Raw genomic sequence first — 26,364 nt, 5'->3', positions numbered from 1 at the left:
TGTCTGTGTTTAGAAATGAGATGAAAACTGTGGTACAATTAGGAGAAGAATCTTTGAAGTAAACAAATGAGCCTTGGTTGAATTAAGTGGGAAATATTATAATGATTAAATATAAACTGTTTGTAGCTATTCAACTTAAGCTAAAAAGGACTGTTCTGAGACTTAATACCAAGAATATTAAGTCTATTTTTACCTAGCAAATAGCCTGTTGATTTGAAACAATGAAAAATGGAGCGGTTGGGCCCAGTCCAGCCTCCTTTGGGATTTGATCTATGAAGGCTGGTGATTGGAGGAGACTATAAGTGTGAGGTCATTGATGACTTTGAGGAGTTTCGGCTGATTGATAAAAGGGGGTGTGGGATTCACAAGGACAGAACAGACCGGTTCAGAACACACCACCCCCACACAGAGGACGGCGAAACGGCAAGCAGAGGAACACGAAGAAGAAGCTTTTTGGAACGAGAAAAGAATCCCTTTGTTGTCAGCAGACAACAAAGAAAATCAACAACTCAACGATGAAGATTATTATTCTTTAATCTACCTTCTTAGTCTAGTATTGGGGACAAACGGCATAGTGTTTAGTCCATCAATACTAGTGCACACTCCATTTTCCATTGAAACCAGAATCATTGTTATTTCACTTTTTACTTTGAATTAAAAACAGATCTGAGACAACTTCTCCTCTTCATTCTCCTGCTTAGCTGCCGTCCTACAGACCGCACTGGTCTTTATAAGTAAATAGGTTTTAAGGTGAATTTAGATACACAATGCAGAGTAAGGTAGTTAAATGGTTTTATAAGATAAAACCCTTATTCCTTTTTACTATACTATAATTCTGTGACCTGTATGTCTTCTACTACCTGTACCTCCCCTCCCCGGTGTTTAATAAACACTTCTAGCCAGGACATATCTGGACATATAAGACATATATGTATCATGTTTATTTTTTTGTTGGCTGGGTTTGCATGCGGATTAAGGGAGATGTCAATCTGTTGTCTACGGTGGTAGTACAGGCGCAGTACATTTAGCTGCAAAAGCCCGATCAAGCTCAATAGCTTCTGTAACACGAACGCAACTACTCTGTACATGCCATTGTTGTTGTGATGTGGGAGTTTGCACATGCGGTTAAGGGAGAGGTGGGCTATCGCATCATCGGTTCAGGAGAAGACGCATATCGCTTGTAAAGATGGTGACGCAAGGGGGGCATCTTCAGAATTGCGCACTCTGGGAGCCGGTCTCAGAAAGTAGCGTCTTCAGGCTGCCAGAACGCAGTTCCGTGTGCATGAAAGGTGCATACGATCAAATACTTTGACTGATACGACCAAAATCGGTTCCGTCTGGACATGGCCTGCTATGATGCCTGAATTTCCCCAAGGGGATCAATAAAGGAATATCTGATCTTACTGTATGTTATACCTGTCCTGTGTTACAGGTATAAGACAGGACAGGAATGCAGGGGCGTGCACAGATAGGGCAGAGGGGGGGCTTGAGCCCCTGCCCTTTTGCCCAAAGTGCCTCCAAAAAAAGATTAATTGTTGTTTATTTTTTTTTCAAATATGAAGATGGAAATGTATACTACTATCCACGAAAGAATATACCTTATCAACTTAGAAAGTACCCTACATGCAAGCCAGTCAGTTGATTTTCAAATATGAAGATGGTAGGGCTGACCTAGACTAGTCGAATAGTCGACTAATCGATCAAAAGGAGCCGTAGTCGACTGCCAACCTCTTAGTAAAAAAAGAAAAAAAGATTATATATATATGTTTTATTATTATAAAAAAAAATGTAATCATTCTTTCCTAGAGGCCTAGAAGCGTGGCTAACGCTAATGGCGCACATACCAGCGAGGCTAACTGCCTAAGAAAACGGGCACAGAGGCACTGAAAGAGGATTTCAGACACTAGACATAATCAAGATGTATCCATCAGTGGACCAATTGCATGCTTTCTCAGAGGACAAGAAGCCTTCAGTCGACTCCTTCAGACATTAAGCACCCCCCCACAGCCCAAATGGAAGTGAAATTGGCACATTTCGGCCAATCAAAGTCGACTATACAAATCCTTAATCGGGGACAGGCCTACTATCCACGAAAGAAGATACCTTATCATTAGGGATGTTCGATATTGGATTTTTTACCGATATCCAATATACCGATATTGTCCAACTCTTCATTTCCGATTCCGATCAACCGATACGATATACTGAATAATTTCAGGTAATTAACATTACATATCTCTTGTCGTGGAATTAACACAACATTATGCATACTTTTGACAATAAATAAAATAAGAATTTGTTCTCACTTGCTTGCCTGGGTAACTAAAGGTTAAATAAATGTAAAAAAATATATAAAATTATTAAAACCGATACCGATAATTTCCAATATTACATTTGAATGCCAATATCGGACATCCCTACTTATCATGTGTCTTTACTCCTGCAGGTCTGAGTATACCTCATCATGTGTCAGGTCTGAATATACCTCATCATGTGTCTGGTCTGAATATACCTCATCATGTGTCAGGTCTGAATATACCTCATCATGTCTCCTGCAGGTCTGAATATACCTCATCATGTGTCTGGTCTGAATATACCTCATCATGTGTCTGGTCTGAATATACCATCATGTCTCCTGCAGGTCTGAATATACCTCACCATGTGTCTGGTCTGAATATACCTCATCATGTGTGTTGTGAAGGGCCAGATTAAACCGAATATATATATTTATTTATATATATATATTTAATTGTATTTGTATATTCTCTAATATTCCCTGATATCCCTTGTATATTCCTTGTACAATATGCATTGAATATCCATTCTAGCCTACTGAACATCCCATAATAGTCTCCATTCTACTATTGGTCGAGACCTTGGTGCCAGGCTGCCATACCCCTCAGACCCAGTTCAAACGTACCGCTCCACATGTACGAACAAGTCCTAGTTCCGCGTAGGAATCTGGCTACCGCACCACTAATGGGACTATTTGTTCATAGTGCGTATATATACTGCGCTACTAAAGTAGGACTTCCTTTTCAGTCCAGTTTCTTACCCTCCAATAGAGTCACAGACGTAAAGCCTCCCCGCGACGCCACGTGTGGGAGTAAGGCCAAGTTCGCCTACCATCGGTATTGAGACATCGTGTATATTAATATTTGAATAGTCATATTTGGCACTATATCGTCGAGTTGGACGTAGTCTATTAAGCTAATAATAGTCTGTTAATATATAGTGCTTCGTGCGGTGAGAATACTACCGTAGTCAGTACCCCATCGTTTCGGGCAGAGAACTGGCTGCTTACCCAGGGTGGTTTACCCCATGTGAAGCTGCACCCGAGGAGCCCCAGAGCCGACGAGCGAGTGGACCTGTATACTGGATTATTCTACCGACGACAGCCCGCCTTCCCAGGCACGGATTATGCTTTGTACACATTGATTATTCCATGGATAAAGACCCCCGACACTGCCGTGTGTTGGAACCCCCCCCCCTGGAGAGGACGCAAGGTGAGGAGACGCTCTGCAAGACGAGGTCGCTTCACGTCTCTCCTCCGTGGACCGGATGACGCCGGCCCACAAAGAGTCCACCTGCTTTCATCTGTGGTCCAAGGATCGCCGGCGCATTGAACGGCACTACAGTGGGTTCACCTGGGATACCCTTGGCCGGACGAGGCAGCCGGATTCTACCCCCCCCCCCCTCCTACTCCTGTCGGCTTACAAGCGACCGGATTAACCCCCCCTTAGTGTATCTAGTATATAATCATTAAAGTATCATTGCTGTTATTCCTTAACTATTCCAGGTCGTATATTTACCACCTGCGCCATCAGAGATTGGACATTCTCTATTGATATACCGACGAATACTCTTTGCCATAAAAGTGCATACTATTTCAATTCATAAATGTAATTAAGTGATTAAGTGCTTGCTCTACACACCATTGCTGTGTAGTAATAAACGCATACTTCGACTTCGTACATTTGTGTTGGATCCGTTTCATCTACGTGAGAGTGTTTATGATAATATATTTATGCCGTGTACTGGGTGGCCGAATATTAAGTACAAAGGTAGTGGTAGTAAGTATCATATCTAGTAATACAGTCAGGGAATTGTACCCCTCAGTTACAATTGGTCCTTCGAGCCGGATGGTAATCAGTGTAATATTAATATAGTGTTATTAATATTGAAATGGCCTATGATGAACACTCCACGAAACGATCCTCCTAACCAACGCCCGCAGCGCGAACGACGGCTCCCTCAGTACTTAGAGGCTTACGCTGTCAGTCAACAACCTAGTCTTCTACTAACAGTAAACGCGGTAAAACTAGAAAGTAAAAGTATGTCTAACCCCAACGCCCAGACTACCCCGACCATAGAGGCCCCTACGGGCTCTAATGTAACTGACCAAGTTCACGGTGGGGACCAGTGGGAACCAGACATGACTTCACACCCCGCCAGTACTGAAGAAGTAGTCTCCGATGAGTCCCGGGAGGAATACAACGCTACCGAGAGAGAACTCGGCACGGAAGAAGACGGGGAGAGCACCGTGGAGATAGAGCTCCAAGGCTCCGCAAGGAGTACCCCGAGGGAAGGCTCCCCTATACAACCGCCTTCTCCCAGCGAGGCAGAGAGGACCCTACAGCAGGCCTTCCTCATCAGCCTGAACGCCGCTGCTGAACGCGACCGACTGCAGATCCAGCAGCGAAGCGAACACGAGCAGATACGTCTAGAAATAAGACGCATTCAGATGGAAGAGAATGTGGCCCGAGAACGAGCCGGTGCTCAACGGGACGCAGCGCGCGACAGACAGCAGTCGCAACTAATAGAACAGCTGATCAGACGGACAACACCCTCTCCCTCCGCCAGAGGCTCCAGGAACTCGTCTAGACACACCTCCAGGGCGGCATCCCCTAGCCGAGTAAACAACCCTGAACTTGACCAACAGACGAGGTCTATACCCCCCACAGACCACCTCCCCCCACCGGTCCAAGCGAGACCTAGCAACCGGGAAGGAGCAGCATATCCTGTGGAGAGGCTAAACCAGAGACTACAAGCACTGGATGACCTAACTGAAGACGAAGAGGAAGAGGAGGAGAACCACGCCCGAAGACAGCACAGTACTCTACCGGACCAGGAGGTCCGGTACAGCCCAGGCTATACTCCCGCGGAGCTGCGCTACAGACCCCCGACTCTATACACGGGTGAGCACGACGCACGACCCGCACCGAGGAACAGCACCTGGACAAGCGGGCCATGGTACACTGCCGGTACCAGCCCATACCAAGGAGCGGGAGGAGACTCGCCTAGGAGGCCTCTCCCCCAACGCTCGCCGATGTATCCACAGTCAGCGTCATACATTGGCACGCCTATGGTACCCGACTTCACCCAAGAGAACCGGGCCCAGTATACAGAACTCCGCATGTGTCTGGAGACCATGTTGGTGGATGTATTGGATGAACGCCACAAATACGCCATCCTACTGAAGCACTTAAAGGTGCCCCGCGCACATAATATAGCGCTCGCCTACGCGACTTCCACCACCCCATACACAGCAGCGCTGGTAGCACTGGACCAGAGGTATGGGCGCATATGGGATTACGTGATCCAGGAGATCCGACACATCGACCGCTTACCCCCAGCAATAGACAATCGAGCACTGGACGACCTGTCCATCAGAGTGCAGTCCCTGGTAGGGATGTTGGGAGCGCAAAGAGAGAAGGGGAGGCATGAACTACGCTAACTCAAATGTGGAAAGGATTCTGGAGAAGCTGCCGCCCGCTCGTCAGGAGCGCTTTAGGCGGCAGAGGGACCACAGAGACCCGAATGGCCCCGAACCGAACCTCCTCGATCTAGCAGACTTCCTGGCGAGAGAAGTCAGCAGCCTACGGCTAGATACATTCGGACGGAGCACCCCTGGCTCCAGAGAAGGAACCAGACGACTAAATGATGGAAGAAGATCGGTGACTGTGATGCACCAATCGGAGTCAGTACCGAGCAGCAGGAGCCACAGTACCCCCTCCAGAACGGAGAAGTGGAAGATAGTGTGCCCCTACTGTGAGAAAGAACACTGGCTAGCGCAATGTGACTCCTTCCCCAAGCTGAACGCGGAGGAAGCAGGTCAATGGATAAAGTCCAACAAGCGCTGTTTTCGCTGTGCGCGCTCACACATGGCAGCCGAATGCCGCTTAAAGAAAAGGTGCACCAAGTGCGATGGAGCCCATCTGGACATACTTCACGACAGTAACAGACGGCGCCCTTCACCCGCACCATCCAGCCGCAAAGCGAGCGTCATGTACATCGATCCCGCCAGCAGCAGTGGAGCCCGAGTACTCCTAAAAGTAGTGCGTGTGACACTAAGCTACCAGAATAAAGTCCTGGACACTTACGGCGTCCTCGATGACGGGTCAGAGAAGACCCTGCTGCTCGCCTCCGCTGCGGCCCAGCTAGGGCTGCGGGGAAGCGAAACCCAAATGACAATTCGGACAATAAGACGAGATTTGAAGACGATAAAGGGCGAGAATGTCTCATTCTCTATCGCAGCAAGCGGCCAGCCTGAGCGACGGTACCAGATTGCAGACGCTTTCACCAGCCAAGAAATAGGACTGTCGCGGTACACATACCCCGTCGCCAAGCTGATGGAGAAATATGCACATCTGCGCAAGTTACCGATCCCGCTCATAGACAATGCTATGCCGACCCTGTTGATAGGCTCCGACCATGCAGACCTCATTGTCCCGATAGACCGGGTTCATACCGGACCCCGAGGCTGTCCTGCAGCAGTCGAGACCCGTTTGGGATGGACTCTCCAAGGCCCGCTCGCCAAATCTCTCAACCGAAGTACAGCCACTAGATGTCTCCACTCCCGAGTCACAGAGGGAGAAACCGCACTCCTGCAACACGTAGAGCGGCTATGGACCTTGGAACAAATGCCCTTTAAGAACGGAAAGAAAGACATTCGCTCTAAAGATGACATTTACGCCATTCACCTCCTCGAGACAGGGACCAAGAGAGTCCCGGTCAACGGCGTGTTGAGATACGCCACGCCACTCCTGCGGCGAGAAGGAATGCCTACTTTCCACGCCAAGACAGACGCCACAGAACGGTACCTGCTGAACACGGAGCGGCGCTTAGCCAAGAACCCCGCCCAAGAGAGTGTATACCGCGCTGAGATTGAGAAGCTCATCACAGCGGGACACGTCACAAAGATGGACATTAAAGAGGCTGACCAGACCACTGAATCGTGGTACGTGCCCCACCACAAGGTCCATCACAACGGTAAAGACCGCATAGTATTTAACTGCAGCTACCAGATCGGATCCCAAAATCTAAATAAAGAGTTACTGCCCGGTCCCACACTCGGCCCCTCCCTACTCGGCGTTCTACTCCGCTTCCGCCAGGAAAAGGTGGCCATCAGCGGGGACATTAAAGGAATGTTCCTGCAGGTGAGATTAGTAGAGGCGGACAAGCCCCTGTTACGGTTCCTATGGAGAGAGAAGCCAGGAGATGAGCACCCAGCCATCTACCAATGGGAAGTCCTCCCCTTCGGAACGACGTGCAGCCCCTGCTGTGCTACATTTGCACTACAGAAACATGTAGCAGAGGACCCAGCAGCGGACGAAGAGGTCCGACACAGCGTAAAGAACAGCTTCTACGTAGACAACTGTCTACAAAGCCTTTCAACCCAGGAAGAAGCCGAGGCTCTCCTGATTAAACTCCGCGCCTCATTGATCAAAGGCGGCTTTGATCTCAGGCAGTGGGCCAGCAGCGATCCGCAAGTACTGCGCAGCCTCTCCTCCGAGGACAAGGCAGCCAGCAGCGAGACCTGGATGGCTACAATCCCGGGAGAAGCCCAGGAGATGACCCTGGGATTGGTGTGGCGATTCAAAACAGATTCGCTTCACTACAGACACAAGCCCCTGACTACGGAGCAGGGAAGGCCGGCGGCGGCGCCGACCACCAGACGGAGTGTGTACACAACACTCGCCCGACAATATGACCCGCTAGGATGTATTCTACCGTACACCACCAGGGCAAAAATGATTGTACGAGCATTGTGGGACAAGGACCAGGGCTGGGACGACCCCATTCCCGCACACCTTGCATCCACCTGGAGAGAGTGGGAGATGGAGCTCCACTCACTCCCAGGCGTTAATATGCGCCGAAGCTACTTCCCACCCACGGTGAGGCCAGAGACATGTAAAATGGACTTACACGTCTTCAGTGACGCCTCAGAGGTCGCATACGGATCAGTAGCCTACTTACGGGCCCAAGACCAGGGGGGAGAGATCTACACAGCATTTGTCCTCGCCCGCTCGAGAATAGCCCCACGCAAGCAACAATCTATCCCACGTCTAGAGCTCTGCGCAGCTCTAGCCGGAGCGCACCTAGCCACGCTCATCCAACGTGAGCTCACCATACCGGTGTCTAGAACAATCCTGTGGTCAGATTCCACGACGGTACTCGCCTGGATCAAATCGGACTCATGCAAGTACAAAGTCTTCGTGGGAGTCAGAGTCACCGAGATTCAAGACTTAACCGAAGAGTTAACCGGAGAAACAGAGTGGCGCTACGTTGATACAAAACAGAACCCAGCTGACGTCATCACCCGGGGGATGCCCCTGGATGACCTCACCCGTCGCAATGTCTACAGTGACGGCCCCGCATTCCTAAGACTCCCGGAAGGACAGTGGCCCATGCCTATCCCGAGGGAAGCAAGTCCAGAGGAGGTGGAAAATAAGAAGTCTGTGTTCTGTGGATTGAGCACCGTAGCCTCCACCGACCCTAACATAGACGATTGCACGTCCATAGAGAGTGCACAACAAAGAACATTCCTGCGGTACCACCCGGAGTGCAAGTCCCCCGCTGATATGTCAGCAGCTAACTACGAGGAAGCAGAATTGCTTCTACTGCAGCGAGCCCAGAGAGACTCGTTCCCCGATGAATTGGCCTGTCTACAGGGAGGAAAGCCCGTCCCATCCGACAGCAGATTAATTCATCTGGCCCCCGAGAGCGACGCTCATACCCTCATCAGAGTGGGTGGTCGCCTACGCAGAGCCCCCAATCTACCGGATGACATTAAATACCTGATCGTATTGAACAGCCGACACAAGGTCACAGAGCTGATTATAAAGAAATACGATGAGGATGTACATCACGCAGGAGCAGAAAGAGTCTTCGCGGAAATCAGACGTCGTTACTGGATCCTACAAGGAAGAGAGGCGGTACGACGCTTCCAGCGAACATGTCTAGACTGCCGCAAGTGGCGCGCGCAGCCCAGCATACCAAGGATGGCTGACCTTCCTCCATGTCGCCTCCGAATCGGTGACAAGCCATTCCACTCAACGGGTATGGACTGCTTTGGCCCGCTGCACATAAAGAAAGGAAGAGGAACCGAGAAGCGGTGGGGTATTGTATTCAAATGCATGACCACCAGAGCGATACACATCGAGCTTCTCCCGACCATGAGCACAGACTCATTCCTTATGGCCTTCCGAAGATTCACATCACGGAAAGGAAGACCGTCTACCCTATTGTCCGATCATGGGACAAACTTCAAAGGCGGCGAAAGAGAGCTGAGAGAGAGCTTCCAAGCTATGGGCCCAGAACTTAAGACCCACCTCGCTCCAGCACAGGTTGATTTCCAATTCAACCCCCCAAACGCACCCCACTTCGGTGGCACTTGGGAACGAGAAGTGCGCTCCATAAAGACAGCCCTGTACGCAGTACTTGGGGCCCAGACTGTGGCGGAAGAAGTCCTAATGACAGTCCTCACGGAGATTGAGGGAGTACTTAACTCGAAGCCCCTCGGATATGTCTCCAGTGATGTGGCGGATATCGACCCAGTTACCCCCAACACACTCCTGATGGGGCGGCTAGATCCTGCATTACCCCAGACAATGTACCGGCCTGAAGAAGCGAACGGCCGACGAATGTGGAGGTACAGCCAAGTATTAGCCGACAAGTTTTGGAACAGTTTCCTACTGCACTACCTACCGTCTCTACAGACCCGCCAGAAGTGGGTAAAGGAGAGAGACAATTTGACAGAAGGAACAGTCGTCATGATTATTGATCAATCACTGCCCAGAGCCGGCCGCGTAAGCAAAGTGATCACCGGTGCCGACGGCAAGGTCCGAGCAGCTGAAGTGCTCGTCCAGGGTCGCACTTACACCCGTCCCGTGGCGAGGCTCATAGAACTGCCTCGACTCCCAGACACAATCGATGATGACCATGACCCTATAACCCTATGACTTTGTGAAGTTGACTGACCCCTACAGCAAACCCTTATGTGTAAATAGACAACGCGATTAATCTGTCTCTGTTTAACTGATTAGGTCTGGGACCTATTCAGGGGGTGGCTGTTGTGAAGGGCCAGATTAAACCGAATATATATATTTATTTATATATATATATTTAATTGTATTTGTATATTCTCTAATATTCCCTGATATCCCTTGTATATTCCTTGTACAATATGCATTGAATATCCATTCTAGCCTACTGAACATCCCATAATAGTCTCCATTCTACTATTGGTCGAGACCTTGGTGCCAGGCTGCCATACCCCTCAGACCCAGTTCAAACGTACCGCTCCACATGTACGAACAAGTCCTAGTTCCGCGTAGGAATCTGGCTACCGCACCACTAATGGGACTATTTGTTCATAGTGCGTATATATACTGCGCTACTAAAGTAGGACTTCCTTTTCAGTCCAGTTTCTTACCCTCCAATAGAGTCACAGACGTAAAGCCTCCCCGCGACGCCACGTGTGGGAGTAAGGCCAAGTTCGCCTACCATCGGTATTGAGACATCGTGTATATTAATATTTGAATAGTCATATTTGGCACTATATCGTCGAGTTGGACGTAGTCTATTAAGCTAATAATAGTCTGTTAATATATAGTGCTTCGTGCGGTGAGAATACTACCGTAGTCAGTACCCCATCGTTTCGGGCAGAGAACTGGCTGCTTACCCAGGGTGGTTTACCCCATGTGAAGCTGCACCCGAGGAGCCCCAGAGCCGACGAGCGAGTGGACCTGTATACCGGATTATTCTACCGACGACAGCCCGCCTTCCCAGGCACGGATTATGCTTTGTACACATTGATTATTCCATGGATAAAGACCCCCGACACTGCCGTGTGTTGGAACCCCCCCCCCTGGAGAGGACGCAAGGTGAGGAGACGCTCTGCAAGACGAGGTCGCTTCACGTCTCTCCTCCGTGGACCGGATGACGCCGGCCCACAAAGAGTCCACCTGCTTTCATCTGTGGTCCAAGGATCGCCGGCGCATTGAACGGCACTACAGTGGGTTCACCTGGGATACCCTTGGCCGGACGAGGCAGCCGGATTCTACCCCCCCCCCCCTCCTACTCCTGTCGGCTTACAAGCGACCGGATTAACCCCCCCTTAGTGTATCTAGTATATAATCATTAAAGTATCATTGCTGTTATTCCTTAACTATTCCAGGTCGTATATTTACCACCTGCGCCATCAGAGATTGGACATTCTCTATTGATATACCGACGAATACTCTTTGCCATAAAAGTGCATACTATTTCAATTCATAAATGTAATTAAGTGATTAAGTGCTTGCTCTACACACCATTGCTGTGTAGTAATAAACGCATACTTCGACTTCGTACATTTATGTTGGATCCGTTTCATCTACGTGAGAGTGTTTATGATAATATATTTATGCCGTGTACTGGGTGGCCGAATATTAAGTACAAAGGTAGTGGTAGTAAGTATCATATCTAGTAATACAGTCAGGGAATTGTACCCCTCAGTTACAATGTGTCTGGTCTGAATATACCTCATCATGTGTCTGGTCTGAATATACCTCATCATGTGTCTGGTCTGAATATACAGTTTCAGTTTCATTTATTTATTTCAAACCATGCAACCTATACAATACAAGACAACCAGGGCGACAGTGGCTCAGGAGGTAGAGCAGTCGTCTTGCAATCCGGAGGATCCCGGTTCGATTCCCGCTCCTCCCGGGTAGCGTGTCGATGTGTCCTTGAGCAAGACACTTAACCCCTAATTGCTCCTGATGAGCATGTCGGCAACTTGCATGGTTGCCTCTGCCGTCGGTGTGTGAATGTGTGAGTGAATGGGTAAAATATGAGGAACAAATTGTAAAGCACTTTGGATAAAAGCGCTGCTATATAAAAAAGCAGCCATTTACCAACCAACAGTACAATAACCACCACAAAACAATAGACAACAGTAACAACAGACACCACTTAATGGTTTGAAAAGGGGGATGGAAGAAGCTAAGCTTGTTAATTTCCATTCCCCACACACCCTGACTATCAATTGCTATACATACAACATGTAACATAGCTCTGTTTCCCACATTCCCCTGACATCTCAACCAGACATACATGAGTCTGACTAGTTAATTTAATACATATTCTATATAACATATTCCTTTTACAGTTTTTCTCAATTGTTTTGGTGCATTACTCTGATCAGAATTAAAGTTCTCATAACTGTTAGTGCATTTCTCAAAACAATTAGTACAAACTGCAAAACCTAGTTGATAACCTGCAGAAGCGTGTCACTTGCTCAAAATGGACAGTTCATTCCCCAAAAGCAAGTATTCATGTCAATGAAAGTGTCACTGTCATCAAAATGAAAAGTCCTGACACCATTGTTTATGAACAAGATAGTCAAATGGCTTTGTCATGTTTTCATTATGACAGATCACTCTGTAAGTGTTTTCCAATGCAAAAAAGTCAGATATTGGTGACACTACCTGAAAATGCTCAAGACAGCACTATACACTATTTGCACAGCAATTTGAAATCTACAGTTACACATTACTGTACACACTGTACACATTGTAATATTCCCTCCTTGTTGGTCTGGGACATCAATGGTTGCTCTCTGTCCAATGGGATTTCTTCCACGCGGTCTAACTTTTGCCAGATTGAAACCCGCCTCATCAACGTATAATGTGTGCAGCGGTTCCCTGGTACACGCTTTATCCCAGAAGAGAGAGAGATAAAAACTATAAACTTTTCCTGTGTAACATACAGTTTTTCTCAATTGCTTTGGTGCATTTCTCTGATCAGAATTCAAGTTCTCATAACTGTTAGTTCAACCTCCACAACATTTTGTCATTTGTGCACACCATAGTAGCAGTTTCTCATTCCTCCGAACAAATTGCAAATGCTTTTGGACATGCATCAATTGCTTTCATACAATTCTCTGCCGTTTTATGACATTATCATTTGCTTATGTCATGTCAGTCAAAATTAACTATACTTATGACTGCTGAATAGTCATTCCCTATAAAACTAATAGTCCTCATTTCATTGCTTGAGTCATTACATACAAAAATGTTGAACTAGTTGTCAAAATCTGTCAATCACGGCCTCACAATGGCTGAGGCTGGTCGAAGGGTGCAGCCAAATGTTGAGAGAACCACTGTAAATAAAATTACTGTATTCAAACATTTCATCGGGAGAGCAGGTGTGTATACTGGACAGTAATTCAGCACTAAACAATCTGCACTGCACTACTGCCATTGTGTCATACATGAAGCTTGCAGTGGGACAAGAACTTGTCACTTTTTACATTTTACATTTAGACAGCTTTACTGCAGCACAGATTTACTGTATTGTAGTGTAAAGTAGTGTTACAGTAAAGATTTACCATATTTACAGTATGGTACTGTACTGCAGCATTTTACAAGTGGGAAGCACTGTTATTGTACACTACAGTAATATGGGTTACTGTAAAGCAGTATATCTCATGTTTGCTGTACATTACTGTAATTTTACTCTGCACCACATAGGATTGCAAGACAACCTTGCAGAGGTGGAAGAGGGCCCCTTTTTACTCCGCAACAAGAGGAAGCCATTTGTGCAATGGTGATTGCAAACAATGCCATAAGGTTGAGAGAGCTACAAAGCGCTGTTATAGAGGATGACAATATCTTTGGGAATATTGAATCTGTTTCAATCGCTACAATTGACAGAGTGCTCAGGGGAAATTAAATGTGCATGAAACAATTGTAGTACAATGTGCCATTTGACCGCAACAGCGACAGAGTGAAGGAGATCCGCCACCAGTATGTACAAGTAAAACATTTGTGTGTTCTATGCATACTCTAATGTTCAGTGCTGTAAACTGGTTACTTTGTATAGTGCCATGCAGTACACTTACATGACAGTTCATACAGTACAATATGTTGTCCAAAATGCATTATGTTACACAGGAAAAGTTTATAGTTTTTCTCTCTCTCTCTCTTCTGGGATAAAGCGTGTACCAGGGAACTGCTGCACACATTATACGTTGATGAGGCGGGTTTCAATCTGGCAAAAGGTAGAAGGCGTGGAAGAAATCACATTGGACAGAGAGCAACCATTGATGTCCCAGACCAACAAGGAGGGAATATTACAATGTGTACAGTGTGTACAGTAATGTGTAACTGTAGATGTCAAATGGCTGTGCAAATAGTGTTTAGGGCTGTCTTGAGCATTTTCAGGTAGTGTCACCAAGATCTGACTTTTTTGCATTGGAAAACACTTACAGAGTGAACTGTCATAACGAAAACATGGCAAAGCCATTTGACTATCTTGTTCATAAACAATGGTGTCAGGACTGTTCATTTTGATGACAGTGACACTTTCATTGACATGAATACTTGCTTTTGAGGAATGAACTATCCATTTTGAGCAAGTGACACGCTTCTGCAGGTTTTGCAGTTTGTACTAATTGTTTTGAGAAACAGTTATGAGAACTTTAATTCTGATCAGAGAAATGCACCAAAGCAATTGAGAAAAACTGTAATGCATTTTGGGCAACATATTGTACAGTTTGAACTGTCATGTAAGTGTACTGCATGGCACTACACACAGTAACCAGTTTACAGCACTGAACATTAGAGTATGCATAGAACACATAAATGTTTTACTTGTGCATACTGGTGGCGGATCTCCTTCACTCTGTTCCAGTCAAATGGCTACTCATTTGTCAATTGTACTACAATTTTTTCATGCACATTTAATTTCCACTGAGCACTCTGTCAATTGTAGCGATTGAAACAGATTCAATATTCCCAAAGATATTGTCATCCTCTATAACAGCGCTTTGTATCTCTGTCAACCTTATGGCATTGTTTGCAATCACCATTGCACAAATGGCTTCCTCTTGTTGCGGTGTAAAAAGGGGCCCTCTTCCACCTCTGCGAGGTTGTCTTGCAATCCTATGTGGTGCAGAGTAAAATTACAGTAATGTACAGCAAACATGAGATATACTGCTTTACAGTAACCCATATTACTGTAGTGTACAATAACAGTGCTTCCCACTTGTAAAATAATGCAGTACAGTACCATACTGTAAATATGGCAAATATTTACTGTAACACTACTGTACACTACAATACAGTAAATCTGTGTTGCAGTAAAGCTGTCTAAATGTAAAATGTAAAAAGTGACAAGTTCTTGTCCCACTGCAAGCTTCATGTATGACACAATGGCAGTAGTGCAGTGCAGATTGTTTAGTGCTGAATTACTGTCCAGTATACACACCTGCTCTCCCGACGAAATGTTTGAATACAGTAATTAAATTTACAGTGGTTCTCTCAACATTTGGCTGCACCCTTTGACCAGCCTCAGCCATTGTGAGGCCGTGATTGATAGATTTTGACAACTAGTTCAAAATTTCAGTATGTAATGACTCAATCAATGAAATGAGGACTATTAGTTTTATAGGGAATGACTATTCAGCAGTCATAAGTATAGTTAATTTTGACTGACATGACATAAGCAAATGATAATGTTATAAAACAGCAGAGAATTGTATGAAAGCAATTGATGCATGTCCAAAAGCATTTGCAATTTGTTCGGAGGAATGAGAAACTGCTACTATGATGTGCACAAATGACAAAATGTTGTAGAGGTTGAACTAACAGTTATGAGAACTTTAATTCTGATCAGAGAAATGCACCAAAACAATTGAGAAAAACTGTAATGCCAAACGTCATGTTCACCCTCCTCCTTATACCTTTCCAATATTCCTTTATTTTTTATTTTTTAAACTGGTTTATACCTCATCATGTGTCTGTGCCCAGCCCTGCACATTAAGCAGCTGGGATAACGGAGCTGGGTGTCTGATTCTACACGCTGGGCAGGGACTGTGGATACAGACTGAAGAAGATACAGACACAAGTCCTGTCTGGAAGAATGCTACAAAGCCTTGATCAGCCACTCTGGCTTCAGGAGTGACGGTCGTGTACTTTGTCAGTCTGTTCAAGTACACAGCGTGGATGTTAAAGTACACAGCGTGGATGTTAAAGTACACAGCATGGATGTTAAAGTACACAGCATGGATGTTAAAGTACACAGCATGGATGTTAAAGTACATCAGTGGAGGTTTCTCTATGACAACACGTGAAATACAAATTCACTCATAATTCATAATTATTATCAATTTACATATACCTATATATATTTTTTTTTTATTATTATTATTATTATTTTTTTATTATAAATGTTTTCCTCTGTAAAAAAATGCCAGTGAATAATTTTTTTCTTCAAAAATGGCCAAAATTGACCGCTCTGAGCAGGCCTGCACTGCAGTAATTATTCGTGCAGAATATCTTCACAGGTTGACCAGGGTTAAATAAATAATAAATAATAGCGAATCAAAATAGGCTATTAACTTATAATAATAATAATTTAGGACCTGCTCAGAGGTCATCAATCGGCACACATGCGATGCATGCATGCAATTCGTATCTCAAGTTCAAGTTCAAGTTCTTTAATAGTTGTCATACAGAAGTACAGAATACTTTCATACAAAATGCTTCTTACTGTTACGCTCCAGAGACTGTGCTAGACAAGATAGTATCAAATAACATAATAACATAATATAGCATGAATTTAGAAGAAGAAAATGAGGTCACAGTGTTCGGTATAGACATATGTACAATGTTCTGAGTTACCATATAATATACAATACACAATACTATGCAGTGTACTAATGTACAGTACTATCTAGTGCAAAGCAGAAATGGGATGAGGTACAATTTTAGGTACAATTTACAGTAAGGTGTACGAGTTGTAGTGCAATCCTTCATCCATAAATATAAAGTGTGGGGAGTGGGTGCTACAGTGTGTTTGTTTAAAGTGGGTGTGTGCTATAAAGTGTGTGGAGTGGGTGCTACAGTGTGTTTGTTTAAAGTGAGTGTGTGCGTGTGGATGTGTGTGCTATGTGTGTTTGGTGGTTGTTGTTGTGTAGTGTTCATTCATTGTTCGTTTAGCAGCCTGATGGCCTGGGGATAGAAGCTACTTCTGAGTCTTTCTGTGCTCGCCTTGAGACTCCTGTATCGCTTGCCTGACGGCAGCAGTTCAAAGAGGCAGTTGTTCGGGTGGCTCGAGTCCTTAATAATTCTCTTAGCCTTCCCCTTGCAACTGCATTAATCTGCGATTAACCCATCCCGTCGTCCTTCCCCCCCAAGGGCAGCCGGGAGCAGACAGGCGTCAACGTGAGCCGCGCCAGGGGACCAATCCAAGTGCTCCTGTCCGTCTTCGTCAAGGACGCCACAGCGTTAGCGATCTATTGTTGTGCATGTTTTTCCATTGGGTTTATCTTATCGGGGGGGGGGGGGACTTCATCTAAGCACGGTCTGTGCAGTTAAACTCTTGCCATTGAATGGATAACAAGGCTGTCAATCATTCAATCCACCAATCAGCTAATGGTTTCTCTTTTGCTGTTCTGTGGCTCTGCAGCTAGCATGATTGACAGCCTTGTGGCCCAATCAGATAATGGTTTCTCTTGTGCTGTACTGTGGCTCTGCAGCGAGCTTGTTTTCAAAATAATTTTTATCTCAGTTTAAGAAGATAACTTGTTGGAGCTAACGAAGATAAAGGGCTACCACTGCAGCTATCAGGCCCAGGGTGGAGTGTTTTGTTATTGTTCATGAACTTATTGTGCATCGTTTGATGATATATATATACACCTGCGATAAAAGCTAAACGTCACAACAACAACAACAACAACGTCATCGCCTCGCGGGCACTTTGAATTCTCTAGTACTGTAGATAGCGTTGCAATGGAGGAACGAGATATTTTCGACTAGCTTGCTTGCTAGCTAACGTTACGCAAGTCTCGTGAATGTCTAAACACGGCTGATGGCATTGATGAAGATGATATCAATAACAACAATGCCGCCGCCCTATCTGGAATGAATGAATGGAAAAGATGACGTTGTGGGATGTATGCAGCAGGCGCGGCTCATCTAAGGTAAGGGACAATAATAATGTTGTTGAAACTGCCGCCGTGCAGTTGTAACGTTATGCAAGTCTTGTGAATGTCTAAACAAACGGCATTGTTTGATTGATTGATTGAAAACTTTATTAATGATGCAATGAAGCATATAGCACTAGTTAGAGGGGACATTCGGATTCCTCTCGGATTCATTCATTGAGCAGAACTGCAATTCGCTCAGCTGCAGAAACGTTGAGGAGACAATACCGACAGGACTTGGAGGATAACTTTGTTTTCACTGTCTGTCTATTGTCTACACATTCTGCCGTGAATTGAATTGAATTGTAAAACTTTATTAACAGATTGCAGAATGGGTACAGTACAGTACAGCTCAATACAGTATACTCAAGTGGCCGAGCCACTGTATACTGTACATGGTCTGCTTGGTTTGATCGGGCTGCCGAGCCACTGTATACTGTATGTCCCCAAAATGAATGGAAGCGAATGAGGAGCCTGACACCTGGGAGGAATGGGGGTGTTGCAACGTTGGGGATGTTTAAAAAATATAATTTAATATATAATATAATAATTTGTGCTTCACCTAAAAATTTGGTCAGCAGCCTCCACTGAAGTACATGGATGTTAAAGTACACAGCACGGATGTTAAAGTACACAGCATGGATGTTAAAGTACACAGCATGGATGTTAAAGTACATGGATGTTAAAGTACACAGCATGGATGTTAAAGTACATGGATGTTAAAGTACACAGCATGGATGTTAAAGTACACAGCATGGATGTTAAAGTACATGGATGTTAAAGTACATGGATGTTAAAGTACATGGATGTTAAAGTACACAGCATGGATGTTAAAGTACACATGATTTAGGCAGATTGTCCAATGGAAATGTAGCCGTGTAGCCAAACTGATATATAGTTTCAACAGGAGTTACTGTGAGATATTTAATCACAGTATAAACTGTCAAATGATCCCGTCGGTCCTTCACCCAAAATGACTCCTATATCTGACTATTATTCAATATCCAAATTGTCATGGTTATCAATAATATTCAATAATGAAAGGTAGAAACATCTTTCAACGGTTTTATTCAAAGTGAATCAGCAAATGACAGACAGGAAGATGATACGTTGCAATGTGGTCATTTTCAACGGGCAGACATTCTAGGTTCAGCCAGGAGCAGGAAGTAACAAGTGACTTGTATCTCGTCCATTAGCCAATGGAAATGCATCTTCAGAAATAGGATCGGAGAAACAAAACTGACACGAGACCAAATAGAGAAATAGGTATTAGTCAGCTAGGTAGGATTGGATTACAACTGAGCTCAATATTACTGTATTAGAACACAGCCTCTCATCTCCTAACAAGAATGTATGACATTTTACATAGGCGCACATAGTATTCAATTCACATAGAATCAGTTTTAACACAGTAGATAAGTACATTGTAGGCGCTGTTTAAATCATTTACAATATGGATAGATAGATAGATAGATAGATAGATAGATAGATAGATAGATAGATAGATAGATAGATAGATAGATAGATAGATAGATAGATAGATAGATAGATAGATAGATAGATAGATAGATAGATAGATAGATAGATAGATAGATAGATAGATAGATAGATAGATACTGTAGATACTTGTATGGATAGTCTTATATTAGCAAATAACCTGCTAGATCCTGACATTACCTGATGTACCAGGATGACAAGTACATGTTGAGACAGAGTTAGAGGATTATACAGTCCAAACTGGCAAGTCTTTTAGAAAAAAGAACACCTAATATCATGTCAATCTGAAGGAGGATGAAGACACACAAGTGTGTGTGTGGGGGGGGGGGGTTGACAGTGTTTGTCTCATCAATACAATTATTTTCTCTGTAGTCACTTCATCAGCTTGTTAGACACTCCTATTAGAAAGTAAACAGATCACATATACACCAGGAGAGAGAAAAACGTACATCTTGCTACTGCTATGAGTGTGAACATGCACGTATGACGTAATCCGTGGTTTAACTGACACCTTCTTAAAAGCGCGCGCTGCAGGGAACTCGCTAAACATCCCCCGTCGCTGAGGAGAATAACTCAAACATCCCACGTCGCTGAGGACAAGAACTCAAACAGCACTTTGGAATTCAGTCACATGCAAAGCAGAAAACCAGAGTAAGTCACTGGTCAGATTGGATGCCTGTGTGAGAGAACTGTCTTTTAGTGTCTTCAGATGTGTATATAACGTGAGAGAACTGTCTTTTAGCATCTTCAGATGTGTATATAACGTGAGAGAAGTGTCTTCTAGCGTCTTCAGATGTGTATATAACGTGAGAGAACTGTCTTTTAGCATCTTCAGATGTGTATATAACGTGAGAGAAGTGTCTTCTAGCGTCTTCAGATGTGTATAGAACGTGAGAGAAGTGTCTTTTAGCGTCTTCAGATGTGTATATAACGTGAGAGAACTGTCTTTTAGGGTCTTCAGATGTGTATATAACGTGAACTAAGTGTCTTTTAGCGTCTTCAGATGTGTATATAACGTGAGAGAACTGTCTTTTAGTGTCTTCAGATGTGTATATAACGTGAGCGAAGTGTCTTTTAGCGTCTTCAGATGTGAATAGAACGTGAGAGAACTGTCTTTTAGCGTCTTCAGATGTGTATATAACGTGAGAGAAGTGTCTTTTAGCGTCTTCAGATGTGTATATAACGTGAGAGAACTGTCTTTTAGGGTCTTCAGATGTGTATATAACGTGAGAGAAGTGTCTTCTAGTGTCTTCGGATGTGTATAGAACGTGAGAGAACTGTCTTTTAGCGTCTTCAAATGTGTATATAACGTGAGAGAAGTGTCTTTTAGCATCTTCAGATGTGTATATAACGTGAGAGAACTGTCTTTTAGGGTCTTCAGATGTGTATATAACGTGAACAAAGTGTCTTTTAGCATCTTCAGATGTGTATATAACGTGAGAGAACTGTCTTTTAGTGTCTTCAGATGTGTATATAACGTGAGCGAAGTGTCTTTTAGCGTCTTCAGATGTGTATATAACGTGAGAGAAGTGTCTTTTAGCGTCTTCAGATGTGTATATAACGTGAGAGAACTGTCTTTTAGGGTCTTCAGATGTGTATATAACGTGAACGAAGTGTCTTTTAGGGTCTTCAGATGTGTATATAACGTGAACGAAGTGTCTTTTAGCATCTTCAGATGTGTATATAACGTGAGAGAACTGTCTTTTAGTGTCTTCAGATGTGTATATAACGTGAGCGAAGTGTCTTTTAGCGTCTTCAGATGTGTATATAACGTGAGAGAAGTGTCTTTTAGCGTCTTCAGATGTGTATATAACGTGAGAGAACTGTCTTTTAGGGTCTTCAGATGTGTATATAACGTGAACGAAGTGTCTTTTAGCGTCTTCAGATGTGTATATAACGTGAGAGAATTGTCTTTTAGTGTCTTCAGATGTGTATATAACGTGAGCAAAGTGTCTTTTAGCGTCTTCAGATGTGTATATAACGTGAGCGAACTGTCTTTTAGCGTCTTCAGATGTGTATATAACGTGAGAGAACTGTCTTTTAGCGTCTTCAGATGTGTATATAACGTGAGAGAAGTGTCTTTTAGCGTCTTCAGATGTGTATATAACGTGAGAGAACTGTCTTTTAGGGTCTTCAGATGTGTATATAACGTGAGAGAAGTGTCTTCTAGCATCTTCGGATGTGTATAGAACGTGAGAGAACTGTCTTTTAGCGTCTTCAAATGTGTATATAACGTGAGAGAAGTGTCTTTTAGCATCTTCAGATGTGTATATAACGTGAGAGAACTGTCTTTTAGTGTCTTCAGATGTGTATATAACGTGAGCGAAGTGTCTTTTAGCGTCTTCAGATGTGTATATAACGTGAGAGAAGTGTCTTTTAGCGTCTTCAGATGTGTATATAACGTGAGAGAACTGTCTTTTAGGGTCTTCAGATGTGTATATAACGTGAACGAAGTGTCTTTTAGCGTCTTCAGATGTGTATATAACGTGAGAGAACTGTCTTTTAGTGTCTTCAGATGTGTATATAACGTGAGCAAAGTGTCTTTTAGCGTCTTCAGATGTGTATATAACATGAGAGAAGTGTCTTCTAGCATCTTCAGATGTGTATAACGTGAGCGAAGTGTCTTCTAGCGTCTTCAGATGTGTATATAACGTGAGAGAACTGTCTTTTAGCGTCTTCAGATGTGTATATAACGTGAGAGAAGTGTCTTTTAGTGTCTTCAGATGTGTATATAACGTGATAGAACTGTCTTTTAGCGTCTTCAGATGTGTATATAACGTGAGAGAACTGTCTTAGCGTCTTCAGATGTGTATAACGTGAGAGAACTGTCTTCTAGCATCTTCAGATGTGTATAACGTGAGAGAACTGTCTTTTAGCGTCTTCAGATGTGTATATAACGTGAACGAAGTGTCTTTTAGCGTCTTCAGATGTGTATATAACGTGAGAGTACCATGTGGCTTTGGAACCTTTACTGTACAGAATGGTTCAATGCGATCAGTGATTATTATTGAGATGTAACAAAAATATAAATAAAATAAAATGCTTTTTGCATGCTTTTAAAAAAAGGTTTTAATACTCAGTCCTTCCATTTATTTTCAACAGATGGATTTTACAGTTGATACAGTGACATATTCAGTGGACCAGGTAGGAATATTCAAGAGACCACCGTTTCAGTGATAATTGGTCTGAAATGCAACACTGATTGATAGATAGAACTCTATGGTGGATGGCATGGACTGCATCACTGAGCACAGGGTGACTTTTACTTTTAAAACAACATTGTTCAATATTACACTTACTGTAGATTTCTATATATTTTTTTACTGTATATGTTATATTAGAATGTATATACATAACATAGGACATGTAAATCCTGGACCGTATTTTATTATTATTACTTTATTCTTAGGCTTATTTTATTCCTTATTCTTAGTAATTTTTTTGTTATTCTTATTCGTGACTTTGTTTTGTCTACCTAAATGTTTACTGTGAGCGATTTGTAGTGCCAAATTTCCCTCGGGATGATTAAAGTATTTCTATTCTATTCTATTCCAATCAGAGTCTAAAACAGCAATACTTGTACAATCTTCTTCAGCAATGTACGTCCTATGTCCTTCTCTTAGATGGATGACTTACTGACTACGGATGGCTCCACTCCAACGGGAGACTATGAATATTACGATCTCATGTGCGACAAATCATTGGTCAGGGAATTCCGAGGCTCCTACGAACCGCCCCTGTTCTGGACCATCGCCATCCTCGGTGGACTGGGCAACCTGGCCGTGGTCTCCATCTACGTCCACTTCCGCCAGCGTCTGAAGACCATGACCGACGTGTACCTCCTGAACCTGGCGGTGGCCGACCTGCTGTTCCTGGGCACCCTGCCCCTGTGGGCCACTGAGGCGTCCCACGGCTGGAGCTTCGGGCTGGGCCTCTGCAAGGTGAACTGGGCCCTCTACAAGATCAACCTCTTCAGCAGCGTGTTCCTGCTCACCTGCATCAGCGTGGACCGCTACGTGGTCATCGTTCAGACCACCAAGGCGCAGAACTCCAAGAAGCAACGGCTCCACTGCAGCAAGCTGGTGTGCGCCGGCGTCTGGCTGCTGGCCGTGCTCCTGGCCGTGCCCGAGTTCCTCCTCTCCACCACCAAGCCGGAGGAGGACAGAGAGTACTGCATCATGGAGTACCCCGGGGAGATGGGGAACCACACCAAGATCCTGGTGCTGTCGCTCCAAGTGTCCATGGGCTTCTGCTTGCCGTTCTTGGTCATGACCTTCTGCTACTCCGTGATCATCTGCACGCTGCTTAAAACACGCAACTTCGAGAAGCACAAGGCCCTGCGCGTCGTCCTGGTGGTGGTGGCCGTGTTTGTCGTCTCCCAGCTGCCCTTCACCGGGGTGCTGGTGATGGAAGCCATGCAGGCGACCAACATAACCATCGACTGCGAGGCGACGAAGAGGTTTTCCATCGCCGAACAGGTGCTGAAGAGCCTGGCGTACTCCCACGCGTGCCTGAACCCGTTCCTGTACGCTTTCGTTGGGGTGCGCTTCCGTAAGGATGTGGTCAAGCTTCTGCAAGCCTACCACTGCTGGCCTTCCCAGGGCAAGGGTGGCAAGCTGCAGGGAGGCTCGCTGCGACATGCCTCTGTCATGTCGGACACAGACACCACACAGGCTCTCTCTCTGTAGGGACTTCTGCGGGTTCATTGGCTGTTTTGTTTGGCACAGAATTTCACAGACATAGCGTTGAAAAAGACCACATGGTCACATGGTCGCAGGGGGCTCTCAGATGTCTGGTCTTTTATCAGTTGTGACATTTGTCAGTTGCCAGATGAATGTGCTTTTGTGACGACGTGTGGCGTTGTGACAAGCGGATGAAGCAACACTGACTGTTTGATTGATTGATTGATTGATTGATTTATTGACTGACTGTGGCGATTCCCTGCACTGTTTTCCTGCGGAATAACATGTATTATAGTGTAAAGTTTTATACAAATAATAAGGATACATTTTCAAACTGTGAATCTATGTTTCTCTTGAATGTTGCATTGAGAAAAAAAAGAGAGAGGTTTGTAAATGTTTTATGAATGTTGTTTTTATAAGGTTTTAGTTTTATAATGTTACCCTGCTGCCACTAGGACTCGCAGAAGGTCAAGGGTTAGGGGGTGGAGGTTGCGTCATCGCTTGCATGGCCGAGCCAAACATCTCCAACTATGCAAACTGCTAATATCGTTATGTTAGTGATTCTCAATTGTTTTCACTTTTCAAAGTCCACCTTTTTGTATTTTCTTGTAGCCAATTTTCTATTGTCCATTTGTCATTTTAAGCAACAGGATATAGAAATGCAAGGAAGGTAATACTGGTGTGAATATGCCTTTGTAATGTAATTGTAATGTATATAATTGTAATGTATATAATTGTAATGTAATATATCACTTTATACAACGGCATGCAAATTTCTCGATTCTGATTGGCTGAAACAGTCCATTTACACGTATGTATTGCGATCAGTCCACGCTTGCTGGCCCAGGACCCGCCCACAACCGAATCACATCACATCAATCCGCCGGAAGGTGGACAATAATCTTTACAAATGGATATGTTGATAGCGACTAAACGACTAAATATCAAGCGATTCTGTCACAGCGAATGTCTTAGTCGTTTAAACAATGTTGGATGATGTAATTGATGGGTCTTGAATCATTCTGTAACAAAAGAAAAATCGCGGATTGATTGATTGATTAATTTTAAATTTTTTCAATTTCTTTTTCCTTTCGACTGTCAGCGCTCGCTCTAGTCTCCACCCACCGCCACACCCCCCCCCCACACACACACACACACACACACACACACACACGCACGCACGCACGCACACACACACACACACACGCACACACACGCACACACACACACACTCTGCCTGCAACGCGGGGGATAGTCAGACTGAGAGAGAGCTGGGTGCTGCGCTGTTCTAAGTGAGCATGGCCTATTGAGTTGATTGATTGATTGATTGCTAATTTTATTACTGTACGCTTGGTTTCCAACTGGTTAAGTTTAGGCCCTCTACAGTAGGTTTAAAAAAATAAATAAAAGAATAGGGCGAAGAAAACGTTTTTTTCCTATAGGGCAAAGAAAACTTTTTAATTTGTTTTACCTACTTTCTATAGAAGCATCTAAGAATGAAGTTCTATGGAAAGTAGGTCTGCATTCCCTTAACAATTGTGTGTATTGAGCCGTACTGTATTGTACCCATTCTGCATCTGGTAATAACATTTTCAATCAATCATTCCAATAATACACAGTTGGATGTGTTAGTTGGTTGGATGCACTTCAAGCTGCTTCCACATGAGGCAACTTCTCTCAATCATTCCAATAATACACAGTTGGATGTGTTAGTTGGTTGGATGCACTTCCGATCTGCTTCCACATGGAGGCAAATTGTCTTTTTTGTAGTTGTGGGAACTACTTTTTCTGGCGGATGGTTTTTTCAATAAATCTTCGATTAATGTGTGTTTATTGTATAGAAATAAGGTTGGATGAATGTGGCAGTTGTATAAAAGCTTTACACCACTTGCAGTCGTGATTTGTGAACAATAAACCATGCCTAGGGGG

At 44.3% G+C, this 26,364-nt stretch overlaps 1 protein-coding gene across 1 annotated transcript; it reads left to right on the top strand.

Moving 5' to 3' along the window:
- The first annotated feature begins 20,316 nt into the window (after window positions 1-20,316).
- On the top strand, window positions 20,317-25,187 carry ccr9a (chemokine (C-C motif) receptor 9a). Its single transcript, XM_084312952.1, has 3 exons — window positions 20,317-20,404; window positions 22,856-22,897; window positions 23,377-25,187. Exons 2-3 carry the CDS (start codon window positions 22,856-22,858, stop codon window positions 24,439-24,441), a joined length of 1,107 nt encoding a protein of 368 aa, XP_084169078.1. The 5' UTR covers window positions 20,317-20,404; the 3' UTR covers window positions 24,442-25,187.
- Window positions 25,188-26,364: the final 1,177 nt, after the last annotated feature.

This window comes from Notolepis coatsorum (genome assembly GCF_963971535.1).
Source record: "Notolepis coatsorum genome assembly, chromosome: 4".
NCBI classification, from domain to species: domain Eukaryota; kingdom Metazoa; phylum Chordata; class Actinopteri; order Aulopiformes; family Paralepididae; genus Notolepis; species Notolepis coatsorum.
This window is presented reverse-complemented; position numbering and strand designations above follow the sequence as displayed.

What these genes read in the sequence shown, in the direction of transcription:
- ccr9a (XM_084312952.1), top strand. Translation starts at nt 22,856, where the DNA reads ATGGATTTTACAGTTGATACAGTGACATATTCAGTGGACCAG. An exon ending in TGACATATTCAGTGGACCAG is followed by an intron (nt 22,898 to 23,376) that starts GTAGGAATATTC and finishes TCCTTCTCTTAG; the next exon opens with ATGGATGACTTACTGACTAC.